A 21,740-nucleotide genomic window follows, 5' to 3' on the forward strand; every position below is an offset into this window, starting at 1 on the left:
AGGGGAGGAGGAGCTGGAAGAAGGGGGAGGGGAAAGTTACAGGCAAGGAAGGAGAAGCTTCTCTGAAGGTTCCGCTGGCTGGTGGTAAATTTGGTCCTTTATTAGCTTGTTTTCGTTGCAGGGGAGGGGCTGCCCCACCTGCCCTTATTGCCAGTTGTGGAGCAGATAAGAGGACATGGGCAGGGAGTTGGAGTAGCTATGGTCCTTAAGAATAACAGCTTCCTTATCAGGATGCCTGTCAGGGAATTAGCCTATATTGAATGTGTGCACTTGGGACAGATTGAGACTTCTCTTGGTGTACCGTTCACCCCACTGCCCAACACAACCCCTAACTGAGCTGATTGACGTGGTTGCAGAGCTGGCATTGGAGTCAGGCAGGTTGATGATGGTTGGGAACCACTCTGTCAGGGGCAGCTTTGGGACCACTTTGTCAGGAGCAGCTCAGGAGTTCATAGCGGCCATGACAACTATGGGCTTATCCCAAGTGGTCTCAGGAATAACACACATTGCTAGTCACATGCTCTGAGAAGGTTATTGGATTCAATAGGATTCCAAGAAACCTTGGAGGGTTTTAAGGTTGCTTCTGCCAGTCATTCTGTTGATGCCGATTCAGACTTGGAATAGTGAACTAACTTTTATTTATTAATATGATAAAATAAATAACTAGGGCCGTAGACACGATTGCTCCTAAGTGGTCCTCCCAACCCGGTTCTTAATTAGCCCCTTGTATACAGAAGAACTACAGGGATGTAGCGGCAAGGAAAGCAGTTAGAGCAAAGATGGAGAAAGACTTGACTCAAATCCAACAGATTACAGTACAGAGCACATATGAAGATGTGTGCTCAGGCAATGTGTGCAGCAAAGAAGCAGTTCTTTTCTGCTCGCATTGCATCTGCAAGCTGTCCAGGTTTTGTTGAGGGCAACTAGTTGTCCAGGGTTGTGAGTGAGTTGTGATCTCACTCCTCCCTTGAATTAGAACCTAAAGCCATTGGTGACCCGCTTTAATGAGTTTTTGTGGGTAAAATACCTTGATTTTGATCCGAACTGGATTCATGGTTATTGTGAATCTCTTATGTGAATAATAGAGAATAATGGTAAATATTCTCTATAATAATTGTGAATATTAGAGTCTATTATGGAGGAGTCCAGCAACTCTTCTTGTATGGTTAAGATTGGATCAGTTTCAGTTTGTGACTCCCGAGAATGTGGACAAGCTGCTTGGAGAGGTTAGCCTTACCACCTGTTCAATTGACTCTTGTCCTGCATGGCTTATACGATCTAGCAAGGAAGTTATTTGAGAGGGTCTTATGAGTATCATCAATACCTCTCTGAGGGAGGGCTCTTTGGTCTCAAGGAGGCAATTGTCAACCACTTTTGAAGAAACCTGCATTGGATCCCTCAGAGCTAGGCAATTATAGCCTGTTCCCAGTCTTCCATGGTTGGGCAAGGAGGTTGAGAGGGTGGTGGCTTCTCAATTCCATATGGTCTTGAAAGAAGATTATCTGAACTCATTTCAAACTGGCTTTTGGGTGGGCTATGGGGTGGAGACTGCATTGATCAGCTGATGGATAATCTACAATTAGGAATTGACAGGAGGAGTGTGACTCTGTTGGTCCTTTTGGATCTCTCGGTGGCTTTAAATAAAAGTGACCATGGAATCCTTCTGGACCGCCTGAAAGGGTTGGGGGTGGGAAGCATTGCTTTGCAGTGGTTCTTCTCCTACCTCTCAGGTATAGATTCCAGATGGTTTCTCTTGGAAACTACTGCTCATCTACTGTATGGAGTCCTGCAGGGCTACATTTTATCTCCAATGCTTTTAAACATCTAACATGAAAGCGCTGGGAGAGATCATCAGGCGATTTGGTGCAGAGTGTTACTAATATGCAGATGACACCCAAATCTATTTCTCCATATCAGCTTTGTCAGGAGATGGCTTAACCTCTGTAAATGCTTGCCTGGAATTGGTAATGTGCCGGATAAGGCAAAACAAATTGAAGTTGAATTCAAACAAGATGGAGGTACTCACTGTGGGAGAGAAGACCTTGGGAAGTGGTGTAGATCGGCCTGTTCTGGATGTGGTTACACTCCCCGTGAAAGATCAGGTGCATAGTTTAGCAGTACTTCTGGACCCCAACCTCTCCCTGATATCTCAGGCTGAAGCAGTAGCCAGAAATGCTTTTTATTAGCTTTGGCTAATACACCAGCTACGTCCATTTCTCAAGATAAACAATCTTAAAACAGTGGTGCATTTGCTGGAAACATCCAGGCTTGACTACTACAATACACTCTTTGTTGGGCTGCCTTTGTATGCAGTTCGGAAACTAACTGGTGTAGAACATGCAGCCAGGTTGGTCTCTGGGGCTACCCGTAGAGACCATATTATTCCAGAACTACACTGGATGCCAATTAGCTTCTGGACAAAATACTAAGTGCTGGTAATTACCTATAAAACCCTGAATGGCTTGGGCATAGATTATTTAAGAGAGTGCCTTCTTCTTAATGAACCTACCGCCTATTAAGATCACTGGAGGAGGTTCAGTTGTGGTTGCTACTGGCTCGCTTGGTGGTGACCCAAAACTGGGCCTTCTCTAGAGTTGCCCCGGGGCTCTGGAACACACTCCCAAATGATATCAGAATCACCCCATCTCTGGTTGTTTTAAAATGACTTTTGGAAACACACCTGTTTTATCAGGCTTTTAGTTTATGTTGTTCTAAAGTGTTACTGTTTGTTTTATGATAATTTTAATGTTTTATATGATTTTTAGATTTTAGTTGCTGTTTGTAAACCACCCTGAGAGTCTATATAGGGCAGTATACAAATACAACAAAGAAACAAACAAATAAATTCAGGCGTGTAGCGATAAAGAGTGAAAGGAGTATGGCGCACATGGACCACAATGCCTGGGTGGCACACCCACAGTGCCTTCGCAACACTGCCAAGCATGGGGCCCACCTGCCTTTGCGGCCTCTGTAAGCCGCCTGTTTGGCCACCCACTGCTACCAGCCTGACTTACTTTGCCAGCTGAGACACAGTCTAGTGCATCACTGTACCCCATGATGCCACCAGAAAAGGGAGGCAAGATGGGTGGCCAGGAAGCACATAAACTGAGTGAATGGAGTGAGTGGTGGATGCTACCCAAATCAAACCCCAGGATTGCCCTCAACATCACTATGCCACTGCTTTAATCACTGATCTCTTCTTATTAAAAATATGTATATATAATTTTTCAACAAAAAATTATTCAGAGCAAATCACATAGGAAAGAGTGACAAAATGGTTCCCTATAACAAAAGTGAGATGACAGCCACTGGGAGGGATACTATGCTGGGTTGAATAGGTATGGTTGCTGTCCCCATGCTAAATATAAGACAGCCAAAACTTTTAGAAGGTACCCCTCAACTGCTGGAAATCCAGCTTTATCCTACTTATAGATTCAGAGGCTTTGCCTACACATTTTCTAGCCTGTCTTCATCGGTGTTCCTTCCAGGGGCATATCTAGGGTAGGGCAGGCAGGGCACGTGCCCTGGGCGCCACTTGAAGGGGGCGCCATTTTTAAAAATTAATTTTTAAAAATGGCCACCAAAAACAAAATGGCCACCGTGCATGCTCAAATGGCCTCTGTGAGGCCCTTGGCCATGCCAGGCTTCGCAGAGGCCATTTGAGCATGCACGGTGGCCATTTTGTTTTCAGCGCCCATTTTAATTTTTTTTTAAAAAAAATGGCCACTGCACATGCTCAAATGGTCCCTGCAGGGCCTTAGAGGCCAGCGGGGGGGGGAACCTTTGCAGGCCCCCCCTATGGCCTTTAGGAAGCCCCCCAAAAGGGCTACAGATAATTTTTTAAAAAATAATAATAATATAAGTCACTGTACACATATTTAGTTTGGCACTATGTACAGAGAATCAGGGCTTGTGAATACTGAGCTGAAGCTTATGAGCTAGGATTGAATTCATTTGCTCTTACTTTGCTTCTTGTCATAAGTGAGTTAAATGTGATGTCTTAATAATATGGCTATTAATGGTGAGTTTGTCTTTGAATCAGTGTGAAATCCTTAGTATTAAGGCCACTGGGAGTTTCTTGCTCTCTTTCTCTCATTTTAACTGTTTTTCTGAAATACTAGAATCTATTCCAAGCAGTGACACAGTTTACTCTGCATATCCTTTAATTATTTGCAGAGTATCTGGGAAAAGCCAAATTCTCCATTTCTTTTTAAAACTTATGTAATAGTGATGCTACAATGCATAGTAGAGAATTAGATAGGCACTTCTGTTTAGTTTTCCAAGTACACCTCCACATAGTATTTGGGTATTTCATGAGCCCCAGCCTACTGAAATGTGTAGTTTTCCAGCATTTTTTGGTCTGGCTACGTCCACTGCTAAATAGTTTTTGAAATATTAAAAGATTAACAAGCTTGACTTGTATTTTTCAGCTGAAATTATGGTAAAGTTATCTGAAAGATGGGTGTCAGATGTTTAGGCAGGGGGCGCAATTTCAGTGCTTGCCTTAGGCTCTATTTTCCCTAGATACGCCTCTGGTTCCTTCTAATAGGAATTCCCAGATGACTACAACTCCCAGAATCCCCAACCAAAGGCCACTGCAGCTAGGGATGCTGGGAGTTGTTGTGAACATCTGGGAATCCCTGTTAAAGGGAACACTGTTCACAGCCTTAATAGCTAAAATCTTTCTTAAAATAATGCAGAGATTCTAAGGATACTGAATTGCACCTCATATCAATTTCTTAATCTACACAGAATGATTTTAGACCCACAGGCCACTTTGTACCTCTCATCTTTTGTGGAATGTGGGGCAGGGAGCCTCTTTTATATTTCCAGTTTTGCACTGAAGTTCTAGTGTAGTAATTCCCATATAGATTCTCACTTAAGGCAGGATATCCATCGATAACTTGAACGCTATAAAAGTTATGGATACATTTGCCTTCTGGAGGAGTTCTCCAAAATATATAGGTCACGATAGGTGGCCAAAGAAATCACAAACAATTGATGGCGGCATCTAGAGGGAGGCTGATTCCAGAGTAGGTCTGAAGGGACGTTTCAAAGATGAGGAACAGGAATAAGTGATCTGTGGCTATATCTGTGATGACCCCCACAGGGGTCATGCAGGAGGATTTCTCAGATGAAGACCCAGAGCAGGGGGAGCAGATTAAAACATGCCCCCCTGATCCTGACGTCCGTGGAACTCCAGGTGCTGACCTTGTGCAACGTTTGGACTACATTTCGTCTCTGTTCCTGTCTGACTGCATCTATCGGCTCTCCCTTTCCCTCTGGAAGGAATGATTTCAGAGCTTCTGGACAGCTGGCCAACGCAGGTCATTATAAGATCTGTGGGTGTTGCAGACAGTAGGGATGCATGTCTACAGTCTGGTGGGAAATGGCCATTATCAGAGCCTGTATCAGTGAATTGGGCTTCATGGCACTGGCTAATACTGGTGGAAGAAGCTGCTAGAGTTTTAAGAAGACTGGTTCACGAGAATAGGCCATGCTAGGATACAGGAGATATGCAGATAGAGGCTGAGAGGCAAAGGCGTCTCTTTGTGCTTCACAGTGGAAACAGGAGCAGATGTAGTTTTATGCTTCTTCATCCCTTTGGTAAAGGACATGGGATCCATAGGAGCCAGAGTCAATAGGATCTTAATTAAGTCTGTCTAGGGTATAGACCTTAAGGCTGAGAGTAATGTTGGTGGTTTCAACTGGGTTCAGGGTTGAAGTTATGACTGACAAGGCCGGTGCAGGAATGGAGGGCTGTGATGCTCATGCCTGCAACTCTTGGTGACTCTATGGGAGAAGCTGCAGAAGAGTCCAAAGCCTCAAGTAGGTGGGGTCAAAACAAAACAGAGTAGTCTGGTACTAACAGTTAAAATTTGGCCAGAGACATGAAATGCACCTGAAGTGCTTTCTTCCAGAGGACAGTATGAAACCTGGATGATCAGTTAAGTCTTGCTGTTTGATAAAGCATTCAGTGGTTGTAGGATTCCACTTTTGCTTTTCTCCAAGTAGAGATGGCAATGGTTATTTTTGTCTATATGGGGAGTTTTTCTCTGCAAACATTGCAATTTTAAAACAACAATCTAAGAGCCATAAACCTGGGGCCACAGCTGGGGAAACAGTGGTGGAAAGGTGGGGTTGAGGGCAGTGGTCCCTCTAATGTTTTATGTCTCTGTGCGGAATGGGTTTTGTTCTAGGTGGCAGTATCAAGGCAGTGTGTGCGCACCTCCATTCAGAATGGGGCCTTCCTGATTCAACCTGAGTGGGATCTAAATTGATCTAAGCGGACATCCAAAAACTTGTGAGTGCACACGCGTGTGCATGCCTTAGAGGGAACAGTGGTTCAGGGGACATGGAAATAAAACGCAACACAGAGAAGGAATATTAAGAGATGAAAAAGAGAGAAGGAATTTTTTTAAAAAATTAAGGGGTCTAGAGGCCTGGTTGGTTAGAAGCTGTGCAGACCAGGAAAAAATTGTTCCCTGTTACTGATTTGGGATCAAAGAAGAATGGAGAGAGGTGTGGCTTCATCTTTTGCTTCATGGGGGTGTGGCTCACACCAAAATTCTTGAAACTGAGCTCTAGAAAGTTCTGAAGAGGCTCTGAGCAATCACATATAGCATAGGTGTGACTGCACAGATACCATACGAAAAGTGCTACAAAAATATTTTGTAAGATTATGAATCCTTTTGGGATAGGGAACCATTTTCTCACATATTTTGCTATATAAATTGCTTTGAAAATGCTGAAAAATGATATATAGATAGTCTTAATAATAAAAAATTAATAATAGGTCATCCTCTAGAGTAATAGTTCATATTGCTTGTAAATTATAAGCAGGACAATACTTCCGTAGGAGACAGCTGCATAGTATAAAGTTCAGCCAACTCGGGTTCTTGATATTAATAGCAGGAGATAAATGGCAAATTTGATTTAAACTATTTACAAATCAAGGAAGAGACAACACAAGTTTGTATACATGAACTGATGTGGTTTTACTGCATTTGGCCACAAACTTAATTTAAATATGCTGGTATTGAAAGCACGTGCAAATCCCCATCTCTATCATCACTGGAATTCCACACATCCGTTGCACCGTTTTTCGACCCTCTTCCTAGACAAAATTCCCATCCCTTTCTGCCATTCTTGGTCAGAATGCAGTTATTAAAAACACTCAGTTGATGCAAATTGTGGGTCAATACAAAACACAGAATGGGGTGTAATGTGCTTCACACAACAGAGAGCAGAATTAAGGGGAAGGGAGGGAAGTGTTTGGAGGCAAGGCGCCTCTTCCATTTGATAAATGGCAAGGGAAATCAAATACCATCACCGCTTTCTCTTGGAGTATATTGCGACTGGTCATGAATAACATCGGTTCATGTCTAAGCAAATACTTGTCATGATTTAAACGTCAGTTTGCAAACAACTTGGAATAGTGCATTTTACAGTCATAACATATTCTGTAAAACTATGAAGATCGCGTAATGTTGGCATAAAAAGAGAAGCTGTATGATTATATATGAAGACAACAACTACAACTCTCACAGCACTGTCATTGGTTAATTTTAAAATATTCAAGCATAATTAAAAAAAAACAAGGACAGAGGAAAGCTGAACTTATACTACACTACGAAAAAGTCATATAACTCAACCCAATGTTGACTTTTTATTTCCTCCAGAGTATTAATCAATTGTAAACATAACTTCCACCCCTGACTAAGTTAATTACTTCATGTTTAAAACTCCAGTGGCTTGACTGGATTTTTGCTACCTCTGGTGCAATTTGAATTATATTTATGATTAGATTTTCAGGTTTTGAAGGAAAAACCATCAGAATTTTATTTAGTTGCCCCTAACTTCAATAAACAGTACCATGTATATCATCTCTTATGTTAGAATAGTGTTGTCTTCACATAAGACTCAAATAATGGTATTAGTCATTCATTTCCTCGTACACATACACCCTATTGCGTGTTGACAGGTTTATAAGGATGCCGTGGCAGCCACGGGTGCTGGGAAGCTCCTAGATGACAGCCTTTGAATCCTTGCAGTCCTGAGCAATGGTGCCTGAGTTAGTCTGTTTATTGTCTGCGTTTTCTCCCAGATGCTTGACTTGTCTGAAAGATTAATATAGGAACAAGAGCGGTAAGGTCCAGGGTTGCACATCTTTAAGACATTTTTATTAGCAGATGGCACATGAGATTCAAAGGTCACCCCAAGGGGGGGACATTTTAAAGTGAACAATATTTATGTTCAGATACTATGCTGGTGAGATCATGTGGTAAAGGGTAGTGATTAAATTAGTTTACCAATAGCCACTATATATCAGTTGAGAATTCTGAGTCCAACGCTTGCATTTCTTCCACAGAGTCCACTTACCAAGAACTTGCTCCTGCCTGAAGCAGGTTCAGCCAAAGAAGGAATGCAAAACCATCTACTTGTATCCCGTGTGCAAAACACTTGCTGACTTACAGTTCTCCAGCTCTTTACATACCTAGGACACTGTTATGTGTTTGTTTAAATGCACAATATTGTTTCTGACAGCTATATTTGCATATTTAAAAACAAAAACAGAAGCTTTGTTTTTAAAGCAGGTGGGTGGGCTATCTGCCATTCTTTATTTAGATACAATATGATACTAGAGTATACAATTTCACATCTCCAATAGTGCAAACTTCATAAGGTAGGATGCATATCATAGCAGTTCTCTCATAAATGAGATGCACATGGAAACTGATACTACCTGTAATATATGTGTCATACAAGCGACAGCATTTCCCCCATTGTGCAGCTACCTTCCCACATTGGCTGTTTTTAGCTAATGATGTTTTTGGAAGATCACTAAGCAGCTTAGAGGTATTTGCTCTGATCAGACAATTGCCCTGTTCCTTGTGGGACAAAGGAAGTCTGATGTGCCTGTGGAACTCTTTCTGCTCTCCTGGGCTTCCCCATATTGAAGGGGGAACACCCAAACCATCAAGAAATGCATGGTTGCTGCGTCTTCCATTGAAGTGAGTAGGGAGCTTGTTTGTGCAGCAGCTCTAGGTGCACATCAAAACATGCTCAATGCTCTAGACTAGGAGGGGGAAGACCTTCTGAACTATTTAAGTACAAGTTTCACTGCATTATTTGTTAAATTTCTATGCTGCCTTATCACCAAGACCTCAAGGTGGCTTACAACACTAGAAATGCAGAAGTTATAACACATTTTCCCCCACAAGTGAAAATGCTACTGCCAAAAGGTTGACGTTGAAATTGGCCAATAAAAAGAATTGGGATTTTTGTGAAACATAACATTATTCATCATACCAGAAGCACAAAATGTATATACTGAAAAGACCATGTTACGGAGGCTAGCTAAATGAATGATTATCAAAAGTAATTCTGAAATTTGTTTCTAATAACCAAATTGCTACAAAGGTCACATGAATGTTCAGAGTCAGAACAGGCCACCTATTTTGAAAAAGTCTAAAAGACACCTACATTTTCCATTTTTTTAAAAAAACCTCATATTTGGCACATCACACAAACACCTAAAGGAAGAACACGGTGACAATTACTCACTTTTCAAGTGATCCATTTTCAACTTTCATATTTCCTTCCACTGGATCCAGTCCTTGTTCTGAAAACTGTTTCAAGGCACTTAAAGCTGCCTGTAATACAGGATAATTTTAAAAATAACGACAGAGGCCATCCTAATTATATTATCAATGCTGTGTATAAAATATTTGAATCCAACAAATAAGTTTTCAGGGACACACTGAACAGTGGCAAGATCAGCACCAGAGAGATATCTTGAAAAAGGGATGGATATTTATATTCAAAGACATTCATTTTCACCATGTGAGATTCACAAACATTAATGAAGGCTGCTCTTCTTCATTTTTACCTCAGCATTGCTCATACTCTAAAATACATTGTCACATACCCACTTATAAAAGGAAGCCACTGAGCCCGTCTCTAGAGTACATCTATTCTCATGTATTCTTCCTTCATGTGGCCATAACAAGACAGTATGGCAAACAGACTTGGTGCCAAAGATGGCAGCACTGGGTCTTCTTCGCACCCACTCGCTTCTCAACAACACATGGGGTCACATCCTGGTACTGTGCACTCCCTCACAACCATGTGAAACATAGTTGGACAAACTCACAATGTGATGTCATGTCACATGTTTTTCATAGGCAGACATTACAGGGAAGAAAGAAGGGGATGTGGCACTCCAATTGCTTCTTTGTATTGGCAGTGTGGTGCCCTTGGCAAGCAGGACAAGAGCGTCACGAGGAGTTTGGAATTTTTCCGAGAAGGCTACTGTGCAGGCATGAAACCCATCTGGTGTGAATACAGTGAGAATCACAAAAGGGATCATCTAGTTCCACTCCACATATAGCGAATCAAAGGCAAAAGTCCCAAATTGTGAATAAAAGGGACAAGACCCCCTTCTACAATATCTTTATTTAAAGGAGCAGACTTTTGTTGTTGTTTTACTATTTTTAAATTGTAAACTGCCTTGTATATGTGACAGAGGAATAGTATATAAATGCAGCAAAATTTTTAAAGAGACACATATCAAATGGTTCTTTTGATAGACACATCAGTGTTTGTATGAAGGCATCCCTTTTCTTCCTTGGTGATCCATACTCTCACAAATTTCCAGTGCATCAATGGTGTTGACTCTTTTAGTGGTGGGATTCAGGTTTATTGCCACTTTCCTCTTCTAACACCAGAATTGCATTCTTCCTTCCATTTTACAAATTACACCTTCCTGAATTCTTCTCCTACTTTCCCACTATTACACCAATTCCCAACTCTAGCTGAATCGTATCAATGTTATTTTGTGGATGTTGGTGTTATGTGCATGTTGATCCAACCTAATGTGCATGTTGATCCAACCACCCAACCTTCAAACTACCTGTGGCATGGGGAATACACCACATACACTGGATAGCATCCTTACTAAACACACTGTCAGCGGAACTCCTTCCACTTGCATGAAGACAACACTCCTTCCATTCCTGGAAGCACTTGATTTGATGCCACTGACTGAAGGAAGACCTCTAGCTATGTCCATTTGTATAATGCTTAGCCCTCGTCTGGATGACAGTAAGCAAATTTAAGCACCAGAATCCAGTATCTTAAGTTTTCAGAAACAGTATGACTAGTAGATTCACATGCTGCAGTTCTATTGCTGAAGCTAAACAGAGACAGTGCTGTAAATCTGTTGGATGATAAACTGCATCGGAAGAAAACCATACAGATGGCATCCTGAGCTTTTTGGAAGAATAGTGAGGAAGAAATGTGATAAATAAAACTCTCTCAAAGGGCTATCACATTCCTTTAATAGAAAATATCTTGGGATGAGAGCATTTTTCTCAACACATATTTTCATGACTGTTTTCATTGTTACTGTCACTACCTTCAACTGGCAACAGAGAATGCATAATAAAATGGGATTTAAAAACTCTACAGGTTCATTGTAGCTTCATTAAGTACTTCTGGTTTGTTCCCGCCACAATGCTATTTTGTAGCACATTAATGAAATATTAACCTAGTTTCTCACACAGATGCATGGGAACATCTGTTTCTCTCTTTACCCAGAACATCTATTTCTATATCTTTTAAAGGAATATTACAATAAAAGCAAGCAATGCTGAATGGAAGCATTAGTTCCCACTGAAGACATTTCAAGGATAAAAAGGTGAAACATAAGTATCAGAGTCACTTGTAGTTGTTGTTTTAAGCAGTTAGGCCTTTACTTCAATACTTCAAGTGGCTGCCTTGAGTGTGATAATCATGCAATGAAGGGGTGGAGTCTGCACTATATCCTGGCATTCATCATTGTTCACTGCTCCACTTTCTGGAGCCTTTTGTACAAAAGATTGCATCTCATTGGCCTGGTTCTGATATAACAATCCTGATCATACAAACCACAGGGTGTTAGATTGGAAATGAAGTCCTGTGCCCAACACTACCTCCTCCCAAGTCCCCTTCCAGAAGGGAAGAAGTCCCACGCCCTTGCACCTGAATTAAATACTTCCTAGGTTGTTAAACCACCAGTTTCCATGATATTCAAACAGGAGATACAGTCCAGGACACCATACCATCTGGGCCTATTTGCCTTGCCTATTTGTCTTGGAAACCAATGAGCATGTCCCTACCAAGGCAAACAGCAACTGTAGTCAGCTCAATTCAGCTTAAGACTGAACTAGAGACTATGGTTAAAGTAACCCTCCCCTACGCCACACTCCCAATTCTGGTTATTTAGTTAAGAAAAAACCAAGCACCCTAACATTAATGCAATATGTACTTTGACCCTGAGGGTCAAAAGAACTGAGATAACAATAATAGTGATTTGGATGATCAGCTAAGAGAGGCAGGCAAAGAGGGCCAAGTTAAAAAAATGAATGGGGAAGTCCCCGTGGATCAAAAGCTCTATGGTCTGGTACAAGGACTATCCCTGGTTTATTGTTATACATGTTTAAAATACATGCTACTAATATTCAACAGATATGCCATTTTATCAAAATATCAACTGTATTTCTTTAGGCCAGTTCAGATGAACCTCAGCCTGCAGCTGCCCCTACATGTGATAATGTCAGGGCTGCTGGCGTGAATGTGTCCACCCTGACTCAAGGATGTGCTGATGCAATCATGGCACAGCCTTTAATTGTGTCCTTTAAACAAGGTTTTCTAGACTAGAGCATGTAGAGGGGAGATCTGGATGATCACTCCTCACACGCGATTAAGGGATGTGCCGTGATCGCATTGGCCCAAGCATTATCACATGCAAGGGCAGCTGTGGGCTGAGATTAATCTAAACCAACCCTTTATCTGAAATTTGCTATGTATTCACATGGTTTGCATTTTTAAACTGATTGTTACCAGTTCTGTCTAAAAGAACAGGTTTTATATCTATTAATTTTAAATAGCTACAACATTTTCCGATCAATTTTATCCTTTCAACAATCCTTGGCATCTGTTAGGCTCCTAGTACAGAGTTCACCCTTTTCACAGTTGCCATACACTGAGTTGATTATTTCACAGACCTATCTATCACAATTTCAAGATCTTTTTTCGGGTTAGTCACTGCGTTAAGACTGCATCATATATGTGAAATTAAGGTTCTTTGCCCCAATGTGCATCACTTTACACTTGTTTACACTTGTTTACACTGAACCACGTTTGCCATTTTGTTGCCAATCTATCCAGTTTGGAGTGATTCTTTTGGAGCTTTTCACAATGCACACTACCTGGAATTTGGTGTCACCTGCAAACTTGGTTAACTACTGCTCACCCCTAACTAGAAATAATGTATGAACAAGTTGAAAAGTCTCAATATAGAATCTTAGGGGGTGTTACTTCCCTCCTTTGTGAGTATTGTCAATATATTCATAGTCTGTTCCTGCTCTTTATCCAGTTAACAATTTATAAGAGGACTTGTATACTTATCCCATGACAGCTAAGTTTACTCATGAGCCTGGAGTTAGGGATGTGTATGAACCGATTCAGTGCTCCTTTTACGGAGCACCAAATCAGTTCGGTAGTCTGGCGTTTGAGCCGGTTTGGAGGCCGGGGGCCTTTAAAGGGAAGAGAGGGTGCCCTTACCTTCCCCGCTGCTTCCCCCTTGCTGGTGCTGTGCCCAAAACTGCTGGTGCGGGGCTGCTACATACCTTCCTGCAGCTCCAGTCAGCATTATGCTGGAAGTGGCTGACATGCATGCGTGCATATGTGTGTCGGCCACATCTGGTATGTTGCTGACTGGGGCTGCAGAGAGGTATGCAGCAGCCCTGCACCAGCAATGTTGGGCACAGTGCCGGTGGGGGGGGAAATGCCGGGGAAGGTAAGGGCACCCTCCCTGCCCCTTAAAGCCCCCCCCACCTCCCAGGAGTACACAAACACATTTGTGCATATCCCTACCTGGGGTAAGGCACCTTGAGTTTCCACTCTAACTACAGTTCTCCAACGGTTAGAATGTGGAAATAATTAGAATTGAGCTGAACAGGAGTAAAGTTTCACAACTATTTGTGCACCACTTGAAAAGCAACCCCAATGTTTGGTGGACACTCAAAAGGGCATTAAAGCATATGCAAAAAGGAGAGTTAATATTTTAGTGCTGCTTCGGCAACTGAGCCGAGGCACCTTGTTCTGCTGTGTTGTCCAGTTAAGGCAAAACTGATAATTGGCCAGATGCACACTGAATTGCAAAACATGTGGACATACATTTGGATGCATCCAAAGTACAATCTAGTATGACATGAGTTAGACTGGCTCTGGAGTGAGAGAAATGTAGCTACAGTTGTCCCAATGAGATCAATCTTTAGTCAAATCTGATTGGCTACACAACTCTGTGGCATCCACATTATAAGGCTGTCTGCACGAGCAACCTAACCCAGGCTAGGGGAATACAGCATGAGCCTCCCACCCAGCCAAACCCAACTTCTAAACATGGCCTTTAGTTGAGGTTAAGGGTGTGAGTGCGCCCTTAACCTGGCTGCTGGGATCGTGTGCAAGCTTGGGCTATTAGCAGCCTAAGCATGCACAGCGATGGGCACCTAGAGTGCCCATCCCATGGGCGTATCACCAAATGCACCATGTTCATCGTGCAGTGCATTGTGGGATACACAGCGTGCCGGCCTCTGGAAATCTGTGCTGATCCAAATAGTGTGGATTGTGTGGGTACGTGGAAGTGTGCCCAAGAAGGTGGCACACCATCGTCTGGGGGAAAGGTGAGTTGGACCGTGCCTGCCTGCACAGGGTCATGTGAATACCCTTATTAACCCTAAGTATTGGCTGGGATAACATAGTGAAGGATAAAGAAAAGGGGGGGAGGGCAGATTGGGCAAACCAAGTTAACCAGCATAAAAAATAGTGTTAAATAGAACGTAGGGGAGAAGAATTTTAGTGAGTGTGAAATGTAGCAAGTGGAAGAATGCACTGAGAAAGCACAAGGGAGAGTACATTAGAGTAAATGTGAGGTACTATTGGTGGAGACTCAGGATCCTAGAAGATCCTGGGATCACCTACCTCTTGATTCTGAGCCTATACCAGCTCACTTACTTTCCTAGGGTGCTTTGTTCCTGTTTGAGGTATAATGTTTGGTTCAAGAAGTTAGACGGAGAAGTTCAAGATTTGGGTTAACTATAGACTGATGAGGATCTTTAAAGACAGTGAACTAACTTAATACATGATCACTCTATTGTTATTACACTTTTCAAGAACTGAGCCTGATCTCTGCAACTCTAAAAAGCTAGGAAACTTTTGCTAAATGAAGGGGATACAGGCTGAATAAATATTTGACACAGATTACAGTGGACAAAGGCAGAGTACTTCCTCAGATGATTTTTCCCCCTTAGAAAAGAGCATCTGCACAGATACACAGAAATATTTCTCTTCCCCAGAAGATTTTACAACTGCTTTGTGAGCAAAGCCCCATAGGTTATGAAACAGATGTCTTTACACTTGTTTTCTGTGTAGATACAGCGATGCCAAAAACACAATGCCAACAGGATGCACTACTCTGCTCTTTGTTTGTCTTGGCTGCTCTTATTATTATAAGTATGTGTCTGGATCTGGTTGGAGGTGGATGTTTCCAATCATTCTGGCCATTTTTAAGCTTTCCTTAAGCCAATTAGCAATTAACAAATCATATTGAAATTTGTTAATTTCTTCCCCCTCTTTTTCTCTCTCTGTGGGGAACTGGATATGTTGTAATGACAATTTAATAACATTAGGTCATCCTTATACAAAGCAGTTGCATACAGAGGCAACTAGAACAATGTGATTTCAACTCACGCTCTTATGATAATGGTTTAATGTTTTTCAGTACGAAGTACAGATGTATTTCTCTTTCTTTATACATCTATGTTCTATTTCCGCTTCTCCCCAAGATGTTCCTTAGCAGTCCATTTGTGAGAGTCTTTACACTTTACCTTTCTGGGAGTGTCACATATATCTGAGAACAGGAAACAGCCCTAACTTGTCTTTCAGCTACTTCTGTCATGGAACTGACATAGACACTTCTAGACATACTGTACAGCTCAGCCAATCCACTGCTGTGGCTTGCCATCTCTCACTTCCTAATAACGCAAGAAACTACTGTCTAATCCTGATGGGCCAGTTCATTAAACGCTCTTAATTGGGGCATTTTTGACAGCCTTATAATGAGGTTAAAGGGAAGGAAGAGAATAAAAGTCTTTGACTGCAGTTTCACATCATGAAGCTTAAAGTTGCCTTGAGTTTACAGCCATCATTTGACATCTGCTCTACGCCAACAGTTTCCAACAAATGCCAGAGAAGATTATAACTGAAGTTAACACCTGCAAGGTAATTACAAAGCAGTAGAAGTCTCATGTGAACAAGCACTCAATCCCCATGACTTCCCACTCCACTTCTACCCTCCATTTCCTTCCTCTTCCTTCACTATCACAGTCTTCTTTCTGCTATACAGTCTTCAGCACCATTCATCTTCTACCTGTTTAGCTCAAGCTGGCTGAATTGGTGGAACTTACAAGATGGCAGGAACTAGCACCCTTTTCTAGAATATGAATCCCATGGATTCTAATATATAGAAATTGTCACCTGAAAATGGGGGTGGTTGGGTGGGTTAATTGTCCCATTTTATTCAAAACACAGCTACGTAGAGATCTGCAGAATGGTCCGACTTGAAATGGGCTCTTTTGAGTGTTCCGAGCTCTAACAGAACACCTTTCAGATGAAGGGCCTGTTTTGAGTTTAGAACTGAACGACTCTGTTCCAAGTCGGAATATGTTTTGAGTGTTCCAAGCAGCACAAGGGTGGGCAGCGAGAGGTGCCTTTAACAATCATTCCCTGCCAGCCCCTGTGAGCAGCGATACCCCATCCAGCATCTCACACCAAGGCTGCCCCATCGATGGCATTCTTTTGGCCTCTGTGCATACAAATGGCTGCCGTGCAGGTGCAAAGGCCAGAAGAGTGCTGTAGACAGGGCAGCTTTGGTGCAAGATGCTGGGCAGGGTGCCGCTGCTTCCAGGGACTAGCAGGTGTGAATGGTATCAAGGTGATGATTTTTAAAGGTACCTCCTGCTGTCTCTTGCCGCCCAGAACCCTTGAAACCTGAGCTAGTTCCATTGGAACAACCAGCCCAACCAACAAAACGTTTTGGGGATTTGCATTCTGTTCCAAGCTTGGAATGGAACACAAATCCCGTTCTGTGCACATCCCTACAGCAATGAATACTGGTAGTCTGGAAACAGCAAAAACCACAACCAGAGCTGTGGAAAAAGAATGTAGACCTGATACAGAAAATGGGAAAGATGCTCTTGTTACCTCCAGGTTGGACTACTGCAATGCATTCTACTTGGGGCTGCCCATGAAAAGCATCTGAAAACTTCAATTGATACTAAATTATGAATCAGGCTTTTCAGGAGCTGCCTTTTGGGAGTACATCGTCCCAACTTTATGTGATCAGCACTGCTTACCAGTTTGTTTCTGGGCTCAATTCAAGATGATGTTTATGGTCTTTAAAGCCTAAGCAGTTCAGGGTATCTTAAGGACTGTCTTCACTGTATATTTCTTCCCATACACTCTGATCTTCATTGGATGCCTTGCTTTGAGTGCCTGTGCCCTCAATGCCCTCCAACAGGAGCAGTGCCTTTTGGTGGTGGTATCAACTCTCTGGAATGTCCTCCTCAAAGAGACCCAGCTTATCCCCACTCTACCCTCCTTCGGGCATTGTGTTAATTTTTGTGGGTTTTGTGTTTTGCTTTTGGGGAGGGTGATGCTGGCCAATGGCTGGTGGTAGTTTCTTGGAGTTTTTTTAGTTGTGATTTATATTGTGATATTAGCTGCCCGTTTAATGTTTACTATTATTTTATTCTGTTTTAATGATATCCTTTGTTGTTCCATTTCTGTTAGCTACCTAGGGTCACTTTTGGCGAGCAAGAAAGAATATAAATGTTTTAAAATACAGACAGACATGAGAGATTTCTACTATATCCATCTATATCAGGGCCAAGGGTTTAAACATCTAACAGACTTATAAACTGTAGGCACTGATCATTGCGTGAACATAAGTGCTTCATCAATTAGTTCTGCTCTGGAAGACTGAAGTCAGTGGTCTGACATCTGGCTTTAAATTTCTCTGCTGTTTTGAAAACAAGCCACAAAGGATTTTCACTCTAATTCTGTCCTTTATGGGTAAAAATTAATTACTGATGTACAAGCTCTTGAATGTCATTGAAGCAAAAGGTATATATGTTGCATTTTAAAAACACATGCTTTCTTCTAAAAAAACGGCCTCATTTTTTAAAAAACACCTATGTCTGTTCTTTAGTGTGCAAATGTGAGTAATTAGTTTGCTACAAATTCCAAATTGTTTTAATTTGGTGCACATGTTTAAAAACATTCAGCTTTGATGATATTCTTTTTTAAAGTCCTGGCTCTGATGGTTTTCAAACAACTGACACTACAGTGGTGCCAAGACCAATTTTGTTGTATGTGATTGTAACAAATATGAAGGCAAGGAGGCAATTTCAAATTAGTGGAAGTGGTTGTGGTGGAGGCATCCCTTAATCTATACTGTCATTGCATGAGAACACCTGCAAAGATCAGGTGCTCATTCCCTGTGAAAGTGAAAAACTGTATGTCACTGCTGGAAAAGAACAGGGTGGGTAACGAGAAGCAGAGGAGAAATTGGCACACTGCTGGATCATCTGGTTATTTTTGTTTTGAGATCAGCTAAGAGGGCATGAGAAGAGGAACTTAACAAGCAGTGGGCTGTGGTAATTCTGCAGCCCACTTTTTCCATGCCTTGGTGTTTGAAGAACTAAGCTGTACTGCCTCGTTCTTTTCCTCTTGATAATTAAGTGCCATGAATAGCCCATGTTTATTGATTTCACATGGGCGAAGTCAAGTCTGCAGGTTCCTTCTTTAGAGCATGAGAGCTGCTTGTCTCTTTTTGCACTACAGATCAATCATTCTCCAATTATCATGAAACCAAGCCTGACCCTGGACACTCTGCTGAAAATCAATTATAGTCTATTTGTGTGTATGCACCCCATGAGTCTGTATTTCTTGAAAAGCATTCCCAAACTTCTTTAATCTGTATTTGGCAAGCAGCTCTGTTGCGCACACTTAAATGTTTCTCACACACCTGTAAACGTATATATTCATGGCACTGGCAACTACAAAACTGTACATATATGCATGGTATAATGTTTCAAGTTATTACTTGGATTGTCAAGCAACTAACATACTGAAGGACTAGTCAGAAACCAGCGTGATTGAACTGGCAAGTTCCTTTGTTACCTGAATTCACAACCAATGACTTCAGCAAGGAATCTTTTACAGCTTTCTGTTACCAGGCACTACCATCCCCCGTTGATTAGACTGCACACAGACCAAGGTCAACATGTGTTTAAAAATTTAATTTCAGAAAGGTTATTCACACTGCACAATGCAAGTCTTAATTATCTGACTTTAAGCTTTCCCCCCTCAAACTTGTTGTGCCCCATGTATATTAATCTGATTAACTCCTGCAATTTACATGAAAAGGGATTAATCTCTGCACAAAGGGATATTTACCTGGTATGCACTAGGGTACGGGCATTAGCTTTGTCTATAAGAAGGGAGACTACGATGTGGAGGGGGAGGACTGATGTGTTCAGTCTTCTGCTCAGGCACAGATTGACAAATGCAATATTTAGAGCATTTAGGAAAAAGAATAAGTTGTTTAGTACTGGCCTTCAGGCTAAATTATCCTGTCTAACATCTACCTGACAATCTCTGCAAACATAAGTCTAGTTCATCATGGATCATGTGGATCTCTAAGCAAGGATTAACTGTTCTTGAACCATTTTTCCAGTGTGTTAGGAACAAACTGGCATTCAGTCGTCTAATTTTGTCTACCGGGAAGGGAAGTCTAGTTCTATCTACCTTTCTGTTTTGTGGAGTTCTATTGTTATAATTTCCCCAAGTTCACTTTTGAATGTCCCACGTGACAGCCTTATTTAGCTCCCATATATTTTAAAATAATTTCTTGGCATTTCTACTATTCAGAAATAGCTAATTGTGCTCTTTCACAACCATTCATTTTCCATACCATTCATTCCGACACTGTCATTTTGTCCAATATCAGCATGCCAGCAACCAGGGTATGCAACTTTATCTCTGAGCAAAAGAGAAGGTTGAAGTGAAATACTTTTCCTGATGTGCAGGGCCATTGCATTCATTTTAAAGGAGGACTATGTATAAACAAACTAGACTACACAAAGGGCTCTGGAATTCATCATTTATTACATTTATGTGTCTCCTTTCTTTCAGGGAAAGTCCCAAGTAGACCCAGGCATTGACCAGAATGGGACCTGCTTAGCTTCAGCCATTGTGACCAAGACAATGCAGAAGGAGACCTGCCATGTTAGTTTTTCTTCCTGCCATGTTAGTCTTAGATGGGCTCTACCTAGTTGTCTCCTTCACACGCTTCATTTCTGGGGCGGGGGCAGTTTCAGGGGCGGAGCCACGATTGGGCGAACGCGTTCAAAGAATCTGGGCCACCGCCCCCAGGGGCTGTGCCTCGCAGCCCGAGACATGCCCCCCGCATCTGATGTTAGACAAGTGGGGTGTTATTTTGCTCCCAAATGGGGCTGTGCAGCCCCATTTGGGACCAAAATCGGCCTGCACTGCATTGGAGAGTGGTCAGAGTTACTCTCCCTGCCTTTTAAAGGCAGGGAGAGCTGCTCCAGCCTCACTGCCAATGCAGCGGAGCCAATCTCCCTCCCAAACGGGACTGAGCAGCCCCATTTGGGAGGGAGATTGGCGAGCATTGCGTTGACAGCGTGGCTGGAATGGCTCTCCCTGCCTTTAAAGGCAGGGAGAGTTGCTCCAGCCCATGCTGCCCAGCCCCGTTTGGGAAGGAGACCACGCCCCCCACGTCTGACGTCAGAGCGTGTCTAGCCGCCCCCTGCATCTGACATCAAATGTGGGGGCAGGGACAGGGGGCCATGGTGGCGGCCGAACACGGGCCACCGCCAGCCTCTCTCCATGCTTGTCTGGTTTATATGGAGGAATATTGAATCATGTGATCTTCCGTTTGTATTCTGAAGTAGCACAGTACCCAAAGGGAATGAGGTGGGACCAGGCAGCTTCTTACACAAATAGCAAAGGGCTAATCCATACAAGATGTTTTGCTTTATGCAAAAGCAATCTTAACAAAGGTCCCCCATGCTGGCAGCAATTCCTATTACTGGTGGTGCATCATCCAGTTTTTGCAGTCATGGGGACAGCTGCCAGCTGTATTATGACTCCCTGATCAGACACTGACTTGTTAATGTGAATATGTACCCAGAGAAAGCTACGTCTGCTCACGTGTAGAAGAAAATGCCTTATGTCTTTGCTATGACCTTGCTTCATGTGGGATCCTTGACCATGTACTTTTACTATATATAGGGAATAAAGTTCAATGAAAGACATATATGATGCTTTTCTAATAAAACCAGCCGTAGTAATAAAATTAGACATCCATAAATTGCTTTTGTTGGCCACAATAGTCTTTATAAAAGCACAAGGATTGTAGGTTCAAAAATGACTTATGGACAAAGTTATTTTAAAAACGCTATGAGTTTTAACTACTTTTGTTAATAACAAGTTTTAGCTAAATATAGAATACTCTTGATTTTATGATGAGTATAAAGTTTGTGCTATTTGTGAAAGGAGAGAGGGTTGGTATAGTATACAGGGGGTGATTTATAAGACAGAGTATCTGG

The 21,740-nt window shown here is 42.1% G+C and overlaps 1 protein-coding gene and 1 long non-coding RNA gene across 5 annotated transcripts in view; one reads left to right on the forward strand and one right to left on the reverse strand.

The window, feature by feature from the left end:
* LOC128322716 (uncharacterized) overlaps positions 1-21,740 on the forward strand; it is a 49,221-nt gene that overhangs the window by 6,697 nt on the left and 20,784 nt on the right. Inside the window, exon 2 of one of the 2 annotated variants that reach the window (XR_008305922.1) lies at positions 20,302-20,394. The exons of the other annotated variant lie outside the window; for it this stretch is intronic. This is a non-coding gene — a long non-coding RNA (uncharacterized LOC128322716). The remainder of the gene's footprint in view (positions 1-20,301; positions 20,395-21,740) is intronic. 2 annotated transcript variants of the gene reach the window in all.
* The window catches only part of STAU2 (staufen double-stranded RNA binding protein 2), a 229,865-nt gene continuing 215,098 nt past the window's right edge, over positions 6,974-21,740 (reverse strand). For all 3 annotated transcript variants that reach the window (XM_053244517.1, XM_053244520.1, XM_053244519.1), the window contains exons 14-15: positions 9,568-9,656; positions 6,974-8,120 (exon numbers count right to left, since the gene is read on the reverse strand). In XM_053244517.1, the coding sequence (XP_053100492.1) occupies positions 8,027-8,120; positions 9,568-9,656 (183 nt within the window). In that variant the 3' untranslated portion in view covers positions 6,974-8,026. The remainder of the gene's footprint in view (positions 8,121-9,567; positions 9,657-21,740) is intronic.

Source organism: Hemicordylus capensis, chromosome 4, assembly GCF_027244095.1.
Source record: "Hemicordylus capensis ecotype Gifberg chromosome 4, rHemCap1.1.pri, whole genome shotgun sequence".
In the NCBI taxonomy this organism is placed as follows: Eukaryota; Metazoa; Chordata; class Lepidosauria; order Squamata; family Cordylidae; genus Hemicordylus; species Hemicordylus capensis.